The 15571-nt window shown below is 52.0% G+C and overlaps 1 protein-coding gene across 1 annotated transcript in view; it reads right to left on the reverse strand.

Annotated features, from left to right (window-relative positions):
• Positions 1-15571, reverse strand: part of FGD1 (FYVE, RhoGEF and PH domain containing 1) — a 34304-nt gene that overhangs the window by 11175 nt on the left and 7558 nt on the right. Inside the window, exons 2-8 of the mRNA XM_014797433.2 lie at positions 9050-9223; positions 8583-8760; positions 8024-8462; positions 6644-6733; positions 5768-5916; positions 4373-4529; positions 4130-4268 (exon numbers count right to left, since the gene is read on the reverse strand). Of these exons, the coding sequence (XP_014652919.1) occupies positions 4130-4268; positions 4373-4529; positions 5768-5916; positions 6644-6733; positions 8024-8462; positions 8583-8760; positions 9050-9223 (1326 nt within the window). The remainder of the gene's footprint in view (positions 1-4129; positions 4269-4372; positions 4530-5767; positions 5917-6643; positions 6734-8023; positions 8463-8582; positions 8761-9049; positions 9224-15571) is intronic.

Consider the following 15571-nt stretch of genomic DNA (forward strand, 5'->3'; position numbering starts at 1 on the left):
GGCTTTGCTATCAGGAACTCTGTATGGAGATGTCTTGTGTGGGGTACAGACTGGCATTTCCAGGGGTCCATTGTGTGCAGGCTCTGTCTAGGGGTTCAGTATGGGGATGTCAGTTCAGGATTTCATTTGGGAGTTCAGGCTAGGGAGTGCAGTTTGGGGAGCTTGGTGTAGGGGCTTGGTCTGGAAGCTTTAGTGGGGCCTGGTCTGAACTTGGCAGTTTAGGATCTTGGTTTGGAGTTGAGTCTTGGGCTCAGGGTAGACAGCTGAGGCCAGGAGTTCCAGCTGGCCTAGTTTGGGGAGCCCAGTCTCGGGTCCAGGCTCCCGAGTTCAGGAAAAAAAATTGGCTTCTAGGGTCCAGGCTCCAGAGTTCAAAAAAAAAAATCAGTCTGGGAAATAGAAAGTCTGGGAGTCAGTCTGGGGACCAGAGATATGATTCAGTGGAGCTCAGACCTGGAGGGAGTTTTTGGGGCTCTGCCTGGGGATTTTATTTTAGTCTGAGGGGTAAAAAAATCAGGAGGTTAGCTTAAGATCTCAGGCTGGGGAGATTAGTGAGCACATCTTGGGGCTGGCTCTCATTCAGAGATTCTCATTCTAAGCAGCTCGGAAACCTGGACTGGGAAGTCCTTTCTGGGAGGTTCATCTTCGGGCTCAGTGTAGGGAGCTCAGTCAGCCAAGCTCAAGCTCTGAGGTTCATTCTGGGGACTCAGATAGGGTTGAGATTGGTACAAAACAGGAACCTAAGTTAGATGAACTCAATCTGGGGGCTGATTTTAGGAGCATTCTGTATGGAAGGTATCAGCTAGGGCATTCAGTAATAAAAACAGCTAATATTTATTGAGCCTTTACCATGTGCCAGGCACTGTGCTAATAGCTTTACCTGGGATTACCTCATTTATCCTCAAAACAAGTCTATGAGGTAGGTATCGACATCATCCCCATTCTACACATGAGAAAATTGAGGCCAAGAGGCTGAGCAGCTTGCCCAGGGACACACAGTTGGTAAAAGGGACTCTATCTGGGGCCCAGTCTAGGGAGGAACTTACACTTGCAGCTCATTTTGGAGATCTAGTCCAGGGAGCTCATTTGGGGAATTTCAGTTTGGGAATGCCATGCTAGGGATCCAGTGTGGAAGTAAAATTGCAGAACTCAGTCCTGGAAGCTCAGTGTGGACATGTGATTCTGTAGAATGCATGGGCTCTTAGTGGAGGGCCATGAAATGGGAGGCTTTATTCTGGGGACCCCAGCTGGAGGGGTATAAAACGTGGAGACTCAGTGTGGCAGTGAGCTGCCCTTCTTGGGTCTCAGTATGGCGTCTAGTCTGGAGATCTCATTCTGCTGGACTCAGCCTGGGAATCTCAATCCATAAATCCACGTCTGGGAGGTAGAAAATGAGGGGCTCAGTCTGGGGGAAGTCAGTCTGAGAGTTGAGAATGGGAAGATCAGACTTGGAACTTGGCTTGGGTAGCTTAATTTGGGGGACAATCTAGGGCATTAGTCTAAGGGCTCAGTGTGGGGGATGGAAAATAGGGGTCTTCAGTCTGGGGGACTTGGGCTAGGGAGAACATAGTCTGGAGTCTCTGTTTGGAGCTTAGTCTGGGCAGCTCAATCTCAGAGTTCCCTCTGGGGTTCACACTTGGAAACTCGAGGAATCCAGTCTGAGGGCTCAGTGGTCTGTCTGTGAGATGGATCTAGAGTCAGTCTTTTGGGCTCAGGCTAGAAGTCTTGGTCTGAGGGATAGTAAATGGGGGGATTAATCTAGGGTGCTCAGTTTGGCAATACCTGTCAATATAGTGGTGGCCAAGGAGATCAGACTGGGAAGCTCTTTTGGGGGAATCCCACTTTGGGACCTCAGGCTGAGGGCTCTGACTGGGAATCCACTCCCAGATCTCAGAGTGGGGACAGCATTCTGGAGGCCAAGTCTGGGGACCTTAATTTGGGGGAACCAGTGTGGGGGATCTATAACTGGGACCTCAGACTGGGTTCAGCCTGAGGGATCAGGTTGGAGATGTCAGTCTATGGGACTCATCCCAGGGAATCAGTCTAGAAGGCTTTTTCTAGAGCTTTAGGTTATGTAGCTCATCCTGGCATCCCAGTGGGGGCTCTTAATACTGGGGAGAAGGAATGAGGCACTTAGTCTGCAGATGTCTGTAGAACTCAGCTGTCAAACTTTCTAGGGTTCTAGCTCTTTCTAGAGGTCCGGATTTGGTAGCAAAGTACCCCATGTGGTGGGGTGGAGGGGGCTCAGTTTGGGAAGTGGACACTGCAGTGGATACAACTGTCTGCTCCTGTCTCTTGTGGCTTCCAGGACCTCACACTTTCCTGGTTTTCCTCCTACCTTTAGGGCTGCTCCTTCTAAGTCTCCTTTGCTGATTCTACCTCCATTAACCTTGTCCTCGGCCTCCTTTACTTCTCCATTTACATTCACTCCCTTGGTGATTGTGGCCAGCCTCATGGCTTTGAATACTGTCTGTGTGCCAATGACATCCAAATCTCTCTCCCTAGGAGTCTAACTGCCTAACTAGCAGCTCACTTTGAACATGTCCAAAATCAAACTCCTAAGCTCATCTTAGGACCCATCATCACCAGCCCAAAATCTGCAAGTCATTTCTGACTCTTTCTCCCAAGCCCCACAGCCATTCCACCCTAGTTCTTTCAGTGCTACTTTGAAATATAATACACCCTGAATCCAACCATTTCTCACTACTTCCACCAGTACCATCCTCATCCAAGTCAACTTTTCTCACTTAGATTATTGCAAAAGGCTTCTAACTGTTCTCTTGGCTCCCTCTCTTGCTCCCCAAGTAATCCCGATCAAAACCTTCCCATGGCTACCCACTGCACTCAGAATAAAATCTATCTCCTTATCTTGGCCTTCAAAGTCTTGCTCCTCTCTCCAACCCTACTTTTACCATTCTACCCTCACTTGTCATGGTCAGGTCACACTGGCCCTCTTGTTGGTCCAGAGATAGGCAAGTTGCTGCCCCCTCCCACAACTGCTTCTTAGGAACTCCGTACCTGCTGTTGCCTCTGCCTGGAGCATACTCCTCCCCAGTCAGCATGTGGCTCCCTTCTGCTTGTTATTCAGGTTTGACTCAAATATCTTCTATTCAGAGAGGCCACTCAATCTAAAGTAGGCCCCCCAGTCACTGTCCCATCACTCTCTGACTCTCTGAATGACACACAGCACCTATCTAATAACGTTCTCCCGTGTATTTATTACTTTTTTTATTGTCTATCTCCCCGACTAGAATATACACTCCCTGAGATCAAGGACCTTGTCTGTCTTGTTCACCTCTGTATCCCCTGTGCCTAGGACAATGCTCAGAACACCGAGGTGCTCAGTAAATAGCTGTTACGTTAATGAAGGAATGAATGGAAATAACAGTCTGGGGGAGAGAAAGTTGGGGAGACTCTGGGGAGCACTCTTTGGTGTGTGATCTTGGGAGGGTGGGTCTCATACTGGTGGAATCAGAATGAAACACTTTTCTAGTGGTTCAATGTAGAAGACTCAGTCTGGGGAGGCAGTATCTAAGTCTAGAGATCCAAATCTGGGAGACGGAAAATATGGGGTCCAATCTGGGTACTCAGTTCTAGAGAGGTGATTCTGTAGGGCTCTGATCAGACTTGGAGGTACTTTTGGGAGGTTCATTCTGGGTGGTGGCTGGTGGACCCGGAGTGGAGCTCTAAATGTGGAGGATGGAAAATCAGGGGCTTGATCTGAAGGGGTCAGTCTGGGCTTTCAGCATGGTGGCTCAGTCCCTGGGGGTTCAGGCTCAGTTTCATTTTGGACTTGGGACAACTTCATTTGAGGACAAGTCTAGGGGTCAGCCTTGGGGTCTTGGCCTAAGAAATGGATGGTTCCCTTTAGGGGATTATTCTGGGCGCACCCCTCAAACTCTGGAGTTCTAGTTGGGAACTTCAGACTGGGGGAGACCTGAATGTTCTGTCTGGGTACTCAGGCAGAGATCTCAACCTGGAGGTTCATCCTGGTATCTCACTCCAGAACCTCAATGTGGGCCTTTCAGTTTGGAGATTCTATTCTGGGATCTCATTTATGTGGCAATGGAAGGCTCACCTTGTGAGTTAAGTCTGGGGGATAGGGTGTCAGGGCCTGGGTGTGTGTACTCACTTTGGGCGTCTTTGCTGTCCGGGGAGCCATGGGGCAGCTTTAACAGATAGTCCTTGAGAAGCAGCTCATAGCGGGGGATGCGCTGCACGGGTTCCAGCATGTGGTGCTGTAATGTCAGGTTGCCACAGGCTTCCTCCTTCTGTGACAGGCAGAAGCGGAGGGGCTCAGGTCTGGCCATGGATCCCCCACCGGGTCCCTGCAGACCTCTCCTCCCAGTCTGCCCCATCCAGCTTCGCTGCTTACCTGCACCTCATGGATGATCACTTTAAACTGGGTGGAGCGCTCTGTCCAGGTGTTGACCAGCTCCACGGCACGGTCAAAGTTCTTCACATATTCGCCATACATCTTGAGGAAGGGTGCCAGCTTCTGCAGGATATCTCCGATGCGTGGGTAGCGGTCCCTGGGGTGGAAGCAGGGGCTGATATGGTCCTGCTGATCCTTGTCCCCCAGAATCCCCCTAGCCCATGGGTCTCCAGCCCCATGCGGGCTGCTCTCATCTCAGTCCTGGAAATCTACTTCTCAACCAGTATGCTCCTTCAGAAATGCTGTTTATTTATAGGCCAAGAGGCTCAGCTTGACCTGAGACCACGGCCTGGGCTGCCACCTGCCCCAACTCTGCCCTGCTCGAGCACCAGGAATGACATGTTCTGGAATACCCACCCTGACCTCAACTGCAAGGGCCACTTCATACACCAGTTATTGATTCTGTGCCCAGCCTTGTGCTGGGTGATTCTGGGGACACAAATGAGTCACGCTTAGTCAAGCCCTGAGCGGGTCACTGACAGGGGAGGCAAAGTGACCAGGTCTGGTCATACTTCTCAGGAGTCAGTCTGCTGGGGGACACACAGGACCAGGACTGGTTCCAGCCCTCAGGGGTCACAGTCTGGTGAGGGGGAAACACTTTATCCTGTAGGTGTGGGGAGCATGGAAATGATTTTAAGCAGCAAGTAACATAGTCTGTTGTTCAGAAGACCATCATGGCAGGTGGTATAGACTCTAAAGTATGGATCGGAAGAGGAGAGCCTGGAGGCCAGAAGACTGCCTATAAACCCTGTCCCTCTACCTCAGGACTCAGCTCAGGCATCACTTCCTGCATCCTTCTCTAATCCCCAGGCTAGGTTTGGTCCATTTGTCTGGATTCCTACAGCCTCCGGTCCTCAGCTCTATCATAGCACTGATAATAAATAACAATAACTCACATTCATTGAGCGCTCATTATATACCAGGTACTGTTCTAAGCTCTCTACATGTATCCACTCATTTGATCTTTAAAACAACCCTACAAGGTAGGCTATTATCCTCATTTCATAGATGAGGAAACTGAAGCACAGTAATTTAAGAAACTTGCTTAATGTCATAAAGCTAGCAAGTGGCAGAACTGGAATCTGAACCCAGCCAATTTGGCTCCTAACCTCACAGTCTTAAGGGCTATGCTATTCTGTTGTAATTTTCTGAGTCCTGGTCTGTGTTTCATATTAGATTGGGAGGGCCTAGAAGGCAGAGCTTGGGCCTGATTCTTTCTGTGAAAGGCAGTAAGAGGAGAGGGCAGGCAGGAATGAACTCTCATGCACACATCTGGCCTAGGCTCAGCAGGCAAGTGGACAGGAGGGCGGGCAACCTAGATCTGGGGCACCTCACCATTCCTCCATGCGCTTCTCTAGCTCAGGCAGCAGGAACTGCTGGTGGAAGCAATAGATGGAGCAGATGTTAGAGAAGATGCCGTGGACAACGTCAGCCGGAAAGGAACTGCGGTTTCGAGCTTCTTCCAGCAGCCGGGCACAGAACACCTGTGGGGCAGGGCAAGCGTGTTCAGCCCAGCTGGGCCTGGGGCTTAGCTGGAGAAGGGGCAGCTTGCAGGTGAGGGCAGTATTTGTGGGCAGCTCTGTGGAGCTTTGGGATCAGCATTGGTCTTGAGACTGAGAAGAGAGGGAATGGAGTTAGATTACATATGTGGGGTTGGATTTCAGGTTGTCATGGTTAGGACCTGGTGGTAGGCATTGGAACAATAAGAAGTTGGGATCGGGGTCAAGGTCAGAATTCGATTCAGGGTCAGAGAGAAGGTTGGAATTAGATCCATTTATTTAACTCATAGTTTTGAGTGCCTACTGTGTGTCAAGCACTGTCCTAGAGGCTGAGAGAGCAGTAAACAAAGCTGACAAAAATCCCTACCCTCAGGGATTCTGGTGATTTGGGGTCAGGAATAGGGCCAGGGTTAGAATGAGGATCAGGGCCTGGTTCACAGCCAAGGGTAAATTCAGGATCTGGGTCAGAGTCGCAGTCAGGGCTGGTGTACCCACCCAGGGTTAGGAATGAGGGTGGGTACAAAGATCAAGCTTAGGGTCATAATCAGAGTTGGCTTCAGGGACAGGATGGGGGGGGTCAAGGTCAGAAAGGGGCCTTACCAACTCTAGATTTTCGCCCCAGTGGTGGAGTTGGGCTCAGGTCCTATCATTTCCTCCTTGGAACCCACCTACCAGGTTCCTGGGGCCCTAGGACCCCTGAGGGGCCATTCACCTGATCCAGGAGATGGAGCCTGGAAACATAGGCCTTCTCAGTTTGTAGGAGCTCATTGGCAATGTGGAACACCTTCTGCTGCACAGTCAACTGGAAAGGAGAAGAGGCAACTGCTGATTCATCATCCTGTACCCCAACCCTCACCCAAGCCCCCAGAATTCTCGCAACAGTTCAAATGCTATTCTAAGCCCATGACACCACGAGACAACCCTATCCCCCATCTCTAGACCCATAAGCCCCCCAATTTCATTCCTGACTCCCCATTGTATCATAAAGGCCACCCCTCAATTCTAATGACATGCACTCCCTCACTCAGCCACTCATTCACTCAGCCATCTGCTCTCGCTATTCATTCAGCATAGTGGTTAAGCATGTGGGCCGGGAAGTCAGACTTCCTGGGTTCAAATCCTAGCTCTGCCATTCATTAGCTTGCATAAGTTGTGTAACTGCTCTGTATTTAAGTCTCCTCATCTACATATACAGATAATAACAGGATCTAAGTCCATTTGTAATTGAGACAATTAAATGATTTAATATAAATAAAACATGGTAGACTATAGATTAAGTAGTCTATAAATGTTAGTTATTAATTCACCCATTCAGTTCACTGTCAGCAAAGGCTTGCTGAGTACCTGGGGTGTGAGGAAAACAGAAAAGTATAAAAATGTATAAAACTCATTGGCCCAGTCTCCTAACCATTGGACAAATATTTGCTAAGTCCCTGGCCTCAGCCCCCACATTTGAGTTGGGTTCTGGTGGAGCAGGTATTCTGGCTGCAACTTAAGTGCAAGGATGCCTTTGGAAGCAGTGTTAGGCTGCCAGGGCACAGAGAGAGGTTCCTGCTGCCGAAAGCCTTCATCCTCATAGCCTCAGGTCCCTGGGGGTCTCTAGCTCTTGTGCCCCTCCAGAGGACAGCTGTCATGAAGTCTCTCTGGACGTGAGAGACTTTCCATTTTACAAATAAGGAAGCTGAAGCTTGTGCTGAGGGAGTGGAGAGGGAAGAGACTTGCCCAAATGTCACATAGCTACTGAGTCTTGGGATTTTCCAGCTGGAACAGGACTTTAAAGATCCCCAACCAGGATGCCCATCTTCAAGATGGAAAAACTGAGGTCCAGCTAGTGGTTCTCTGATGAGGACAGAACAACTTTCCTAGTGGGCATTTGGAACTGTGCATGATCATTTTGGTAGTCACAGTGATGGGGCGTGGGGTACAGGTTTGCTACTGATCTTTTGTACCAGGAGACCAGGGAAGCCAAACATCCAAAGTGAAAACAATGCTATATTTCAAGAAATACTGAGCTGGGGGAAGAATCAAGCGTAAAAGCCAGGCTCCTGGTTTCCCCACATGGTCCTGCCTCTAGGTAAACATGGATCAGTACCTCCACAGACTCCTGTCTTTCCATTGGGGTCACTGGGATTTCTCTGTCCTTCTCATCCTCCTCCTCGTCGTCTTCCTCCTCCAGGTCACTATCAACCTCCTGGGATCCGGGCCGGTGGGGGTCGGCCAGAGCAACAGGGACACTGGCCGGGACAGGGGGCCCAGGGCAGAGGCTGTGGCTGGGGGGCCCGTCATCACTGACAAAGCATGTCTCCTCGCTGTTGGATGGCGAGCTGATGCTGTCAATGCCGCTGTCACGGTTGGGCACCTTCTCGCCGTCCCGGGGCCCAGGAGCCAGCAGGAACAGGCAGCGGGAGGCCTCACCCTCGGGGACCTGGGGCACTGGTGGCTGCGGGGGTGGCTGTGGCAACATGGCTGGCTCTGTAGGACCTGGGCTGGGGCCAGGGACTGGCCTATCCGAGGCGACAATCACAGGCTCTCTGAGGTGGGTGGTGGACACACATGGAGGCAGAGTATGAGCTTGACTGAGAGGCCTGTCTTACAACTATCCTTCCTGTCCCAGGGCCACCCTCACAGGTTTCCCCAGGGACTAGACTCACCTTTCAAATTTCTCAATCAGTGAGGATACTGCTGCAGAACTGGGGCTGGCCTCCACCTTGGGGGCCAAGCCCTTGGCCACTCGGGGGTCTGCAGGCAGGGGGCGTGATGGCGGAGGGGGAATGGGCTCAGGTTGGGGGGGCATCCGGGGCATCTGCAGGTAGCTGGGCTTCGGGGGGACTGGAGAGACAGACAGGGAAAAGAAAAAGGGTTTGGAGGTGGCTGTAATGGCCAGGCCACAAGCCCCTCCACAAACCCCGAGTCTGTACCTTTGCTTGAGGTAGGCAAAGAGCAGGTCTGAGGTGAGATCCCAGTATGCACACATTAGCCCCAGGCCACAGCCCTCTGCCCCTAGACCATGGTGTTTCCTGTCCTTCTAACAAGCCCTCTCCTCTGCCACTGGCCAACCTTTCCCCTCCTCTGTCCCTTCTCCTGGGCCATTTCTCTGTCCCTCTCTGGAACCACTTACCCTGTGGCTTTGGGCCCGGTGTCCGCTTCAGTGGTGAGGGACGCTGGCTGGGGGCTTCAGTGGCGGGGCCTGGGTCTGAGCGAAGCCGCTGGGGACCTTCTGGATGAGGCTCAAGGCTTTGGCCAGGTTCAAGGGACAAACTTTTAACTAGGATCCGGTTTCCCTGATGCAGCCCTGCAGAAAGGGAGAAACTGGGTGTGAAGTGACTGATGTTACCCCAAAGGGCACTGGAGAGTTGCATGTCTTAGGAGGTATCTGGGGTGTTGGGTTTCCCTGAGCCCCTTTCCTGGCCACACTGCCTTTCTGGGAAGCCCTTACCCTAGCCCTCAGATGGGGAGCCAGGCCCAGGGCTGTGGCTGGCTGTTTTTATCAATAGACAAGAGTTCTTGGTGATTAGTACATTAATTCCTTGTATGTCATCAGGTGTTATTACTAGGGAGTTTAACCAGGCTGGGGGTGGGCATGAGCACCCTATAGTTTGCGTACGTGTTTGCAGTCCTTGTTTATATAGCCCCAGTGGGTATGCTGAGCCTAAACCATTCTTTACCCTTTTTCTTAAGATCCTGAGGATATCTGGACTTCCTCGTCTACAATTTTATACAGCTGAGTGTGCTCGAAAATGACGGAATTGTATTTCACGAGCAAAAGTTTTGCTTCTTAAAATCCCAGCTTCTCACTAATATGTACTACCCTCCTCTATTTCCACACCCACACCCAACCAGCACCCAGAGTTCAGGTCACAGGAACAGCTTTAAAATAGCAGGCAACAAATTTAGAAAAAGGGAGGCCTTTTTGCACTGTCTCTCTTCGCTCACTGTGGGCTCCCTAAACCTACCTGTCTTTGGCCGTACAGGAGCTGATAGTCACACTTGGGAGAGAAAATTCAGTCTGGAAGGCAGTGAGGGACACCCCAGGGATGACATGTCCTGACAGAAGGAGTGGGGGACTCAGGTGGGCCTGGCTGGGCAGGGAGCTGTGGGGCGCCTCAGATGATAGAGAAGTTGGTGGGGGGCGGGGGGGGGGTGCAGAGTGGAGAGGGCAAGCCCTGAATGGCAGGCTGAGGAGCTGGATGACCATCCTGTGAGCAGAAGGGAGCCGTGAAAGGCCATTGTGTAGGGAAGGATGAAGGCAACAGGTGTGAGGATGAGAGAGCAGGCGGCAGTCAAGAGCCCCCAGAGCTTCCATCTGCACGTGGTGTCGGTTTTGCTGTGCCACAGCCACTTGGCCTGCCGCAGAGGGTCTGTTACATTGTGTCACACAGTCTCATACGTGGCCAGTCACAAATGGGCCCACTCAGTCACAGAGATACATGGTGTTATTTACACTGTTTCACACAACTGCGGGGCCACACAAATTCAAACATCCAATCACATGCCATCATGTTCCTGAAAGCCTGGTCACACATAGTCACAAAGACCCACAGTTACAACCTCACATATTATCACACAGCCTGAGGTATCACATACACTGGCAAACATGGTCATGCATAGTCACAAAGACACAGTCACACAGTGGCAAGCCTACCATTTCACACACAGCTTCATACAACAATCACCCAACCACTTATCATCATATACCTACTTATATATTCCTCAAATAGGGTTCCACTGAGTTACAAGGATATACAGTGTCATTTATACTGTGTCTCACAATCGCAGGGCCACAGAGTGTTATACACACCATAATATGGTATTGCAGGTTCACACACCTGCAAATGGTTCACACAGTCACAAAGACTATAGACATACAGAGTCATTATACCATACCACAGCACAAAGTCACACACCACCATGTACCCAGAAACACAGACACACAATCACAAACACATGGCATAATTTTCTATGTCATACTCCTGAAACAAATATATCCATAGTGTCCCTGGGTCTTAGGGGCTCAGACATACACACACACGTGACACTTGCCTCCTGGTCTAAATGGTCACGGTGTCACATGTGGCCTCTGTTGCAAAAACACACAGCTACAACATGCACAGAGACACCCTACAGGTTCACATAGGCAAAGAAAGTCGCAGGGAATTTTAAGTCTCCCAGTCCTGGAGGGAAGGAGTAGCCTGACCCATGGGGTTCCAGCAGCTTCCCTGTGTTCCTGACCCCACCCTGGCCACAGTTCAGCCACGTAGGCCCCAGGGGACTCCGGCCATGGTCCCCTCCCAGCCCTGAGGAAACATGGTGCCCCAGGCTCCAGGCTGAGCCCCCTACCCCCAGCCTGTACCTTGCTTTGGGTGCAGATTCCTCACTTCCTTTCCCACCTGAGCAGACAGGGCCCTGGCCAAGAGGGAGGAGGTGCTTCTCTTGACTCAGCTGGGCTGCTTACCCTGCCCTGCTCAGCCCATCCTGGCCTGGTCCTGCCCTGCTTTCCCCCTGGGCGTGGAGTTGAGGAGGATGAATCACCTGGAGGGCGGCACATGCGGAGACATAGTTCGAGAGACACATGGCCAGAGAAAGTGAGACACACAGAGAGTAGCTGACAGGGCCAGAGATCCAGCAAGGAAAGCCAGGCCCTCCACCATGAAGTGACCCCTCTCAGAGGTACACAAATAGGTGCCAGGGTCCCAGGTGCCCCTTGTCTGCCTCCTCGGGCCTGGAGGAGCCCACCTGGCTCTCTGTTTCCACACCTCAAAGCAGGCAGGCCTCCCTGGGCAAGCTCTCCCCACACAGTCTCTACAGGGCAGTGGGGCCCCTGGCTGGGGCGTCTCTCCCTCTACTCCACTGCTTGTCCTGGGGATAGGGTGACCATACCACCCTCCGTGGCCCTACTCTGGCCCACCCTCTGCTCCATCCTCACCCACCTCACCTGGGAACCCATAGATGGGCCTGACTCTCCTTTCTCTCTGCCTCCTTGCAGGCAGCCCTGCAGAATGGGAGGCTTAATGAAATTCAAATATTCTGGGACACCATGGATTCCCAGGTGAGAGGGGCCATCATCAGCCCAGTTTCTAATGAGGAGATAAAGGCAGAGAAAGGGGCAATGATTTTCCCAAGGTCACACAGCAAGTCAGTGGCAGACTTTCAGCAGACTGGTCCTGGACTGGACGCCTTTCTTAACCCAGTTCTCCAAGGGAAAGCTGGAAAAGAGGGGAATCAGGAGGAGCAGGGGTGTATCCCAGTGCTTCAGAAAGACACGAGCTACACTGTGGCTAGTGAAAGCAATACCCCCAAGCCCGCCCACAGGGAGATGACAACAAGGTTCCAGTTCAGGAGCCTAGGCCTGGCCAAGAACCAGGCAAGGCTCCACTGAGGGAAGAAGGTTCAAGATCCCTCCCTCTCCTATTTCAGTGCTCCCTCTCCCTGTCCTTCTGTTTACATTTCCCTGTCTCCTCCTGTGTTTTCCCTCAGCAGCCCCCTTGGCCCCAGGTCTTGCTCCCTCCAGGTGGCTAGATGGACCTCCAGCTCAGGTCATGCCACTTACCTGCACAAGAACTTTCTGTGACTCCCCATTGCCCATGGGGAAAATAGCAACTTCTCAGCTAGACCTCTGTGGCCCCTCACAACCCTGCTGAATTCTCTGGCTTCCCTGGGCTTAGTTTACTACCCCAAATATTTCTGATCTCTGCTCTTAGCTTGGTAGACTCTGTGCTGGGGGATGTGAAAATCCTATCTCTGCTCCAGGGGAGCTTCCAGGGGAGGCCCTCCCCCACCCTAGATACCACAGCCCTTCTGCTGCCTCATCCTATCCCCACCCAGCTAGGTCCTGCATTCATTTTCTCCAGCCCATTGTTTCCGGTTGATAATCCACAACATTCTCTCTCTCACACATGTACTCACAGCCACATCTACACACCTGACAAGGTCCTCCACTAGCACTGCCCCCTCCACCACTAGGTTTACCAGAGTCCCCAGTGCCGATTAGAGTACAGGCCACAAAGGGCCCCACTCCACACACAGAAAGTCACACCACCCAATGTCATAACACTTTCTGAAAATGTACCCAGCCACACACCGACTGTGCACAGCCCTCAAAGACCTAGCGAGAACCACAGAGCTGTTCACGTGTCCACGTGCAACATGCTTGGCACAGTGTGCACACACACAACCACCCCTGCCATTCGGGTATCTCTCATCACTGATGGGAAGCATACCCTAGGCACTCCCAGGAGTGCCTGAGTGCTGCCCCAGCTCTGCAGTGGGGGTGGGGGTGTGCACCCCATAGGCTCTCAGGAGGCCTAAGGGCAATATTGATCCTGACCCTCAGGGGGCTCCCAATCTCAAAGACAAGAGACTCTCATTCAGGAAAAGCTAAGTGTGGCTCAGGAAGTGCAAAGGGGTCAGCCTGTCAGGAATGGGGGAGCTCAGGGGAGGGAGAGGCCAGGGACAGGGTGTCCAGATAAAATACACAGAATGCCCAGTTAAATTTGAATTTCAGATAAACAATTAATAATTTTGTAGTATAAGCATGTCTCATGCACACTTATAGAAAAAATTTATTATGCTATTCTAAAAAAATTTTTGTTATATATCTGAAATTCAAACCTAACTGTACTTTTTTGGGTGAATTCCAGCAACCTAGTCAAGGAGAGCTTTGAGTGAATAAGGCAGAGCCAGGCCTCCAAGGGAGCACCTGGCAGCCAGGGACCCCCAGACTCTTGTCCATTTAAGCCTCAGGCAAGCTGTGGGCTCTACCCAATTTCCCTGCAATGGGCACCTGAATGCTTGTGACAGTGATATTATTTCAGGGATAACCTTGAATCTGGTCTTACAGACCCACAGGGGGCATACAGACATTGGCACAGAAACACACACACACACACACACACACACACACACACACGATCTACAAAGAAAGACCCACAGGCAGAAACACCTAGAAACCCCTAGAGGATTAGACAGAGCCAAGGTCACACACAACCAGGCATACAAGCACATACAACAACATATACAGATCCAAAGACGTACACAGACACACATGGATATATACAGACACACTCAAACATAAACACAGACATACAGAAACAAGAACATTAAGATATACACCAACAGACCCATGGGGACAAAGACAGCCAGGCAGCCAGGCACATGCGCATGCGTGTGTGCACTCACATATACACACACACACACACACAAACCACACAGCCACATGGGAGAACAGGCAGCCCATCCCTCTTCCAGTTGCTTGATTGCCGTGAGGGCCTGGCCACCTCCTCCCTGTGTCTCTGGACCTGAGGCCAGAGAAGGATGGGGGTAGTGGCTCCACCCCTGGGAGGGGCTGGGGACTTCAGAGGACAGGAAGGGAAGGGAGTGGAGCTGCAGCTGGGAGCACTGGGGGCAGTAATTACCCAGTGCTGGGGCTGCCACGCTGGCTGGGATTTCCCTCTCCATGAGGACAAAGCCACTAGGGGATGGCCCTTTTGACCCCTGCTGTGTGTGACCCCAGGAACCCCAACAGCCACCCATCTCCCCTCCTCCCTCACCAGAGGCCTGGTCAAAATTGACAGTTGGCGACACAGAGAGATTATGAGGGAAAAAGAGAGAGCCTGGGACAAAGACAAGGAGAAAGAAGACAAGAAAACAACAAAGATCCAGAGAGCCAAACAGCTAGAGAGGGAGACAGAAAAAAGGGGAGGACCTCTAGCCACCCAGGTCCCCAAGCCAGAAGGAAGATAGAGACAGTGAGGGATGCAGGCCCAGAGAGGCAAAGGGGCAGGGACAAAAAGGGCAGGCTAGAGCCATTTGTTGAACAACGTGCCATGCCAGTGCTGTGGGCTTTACCTGTGGCATTTAACCCTTACAACAACCCTAGGAGGTGGGGATGATAACCCCATTTTATAGACAAGAAAGCCAAGGCTCAGAGAGGTGAGGTGACTTGTCCAAGGTCACGTGAAGCTAGAAAGTGGCAAAGCTGGGTCTGGGGGGCTCTCACCACTGCCTGACTCTGCCAGAGACACGGGGCGTAAACAGAGATCCCTGAAGGAATTCTCCGGAGACAGAAGCAGTCAGTGAGATCCGGAGCCTCGGGCCCCCAAGAGATGAACAGTGAAAACGACTCACACCTTCCCTGCCCCCGTCCAGTCCCTGCAGCCCCTGGGTGGAGAAGGGGGCTGTGCCTACACCTGGAATGCATTAGGCAGGGAGGCCCAGCCTAGGGGAGCCAGGAAGAAGCTGGAGGGGGAGAAGGTGAAGGTGAAGGCAAAGGTGGCAGCACAGGCCTAGCAGGCCCTGGTGGAAGGGCTTCTATGCCAGCTGCTGCTCCTTCGGGCCAGCCCTGCCAGTCCCACTTTTCTTGCTTTCTACAGGCACCTTCCCTCTGTAACTTAACCCTTTCCCTGCAGGGGCCATGGGGAAGCGCCATGGAGGGCTGAAAGCTGCCAGGAAGAGCCTCTGTTCCCTCTCAGGGCCTTGGCCACACACCTGTGCCTCTCACCCTCCTGCCCTTACTCTGGGTCCCAGATGAGCACAGCTGATGCCTACTAGGCACTGCCACCTAGATGCCCCATCTTCAGGCTCCTCAGACTCAGTGCGTCCTAAACCACATCACTACCCCAGCCCCTAGTGGCTCTTCCTCCTG

Source organism: Ceratotherium simum, chromosome X, assembly GCF_057802395.1.
Source record: "Ceratotherium simum simum isolate JZ-2026a chromosome X, ASM5780239v1, whole genome shotgun sequence".
Classification (NCBI taxonomy): domain Eukaryota; kingdom Metazoa; phylum Chordata; class Mammalia; order Perissodactyla; family Rhinocerotidae; genus Ceratotherium; species Ceratotherium simum.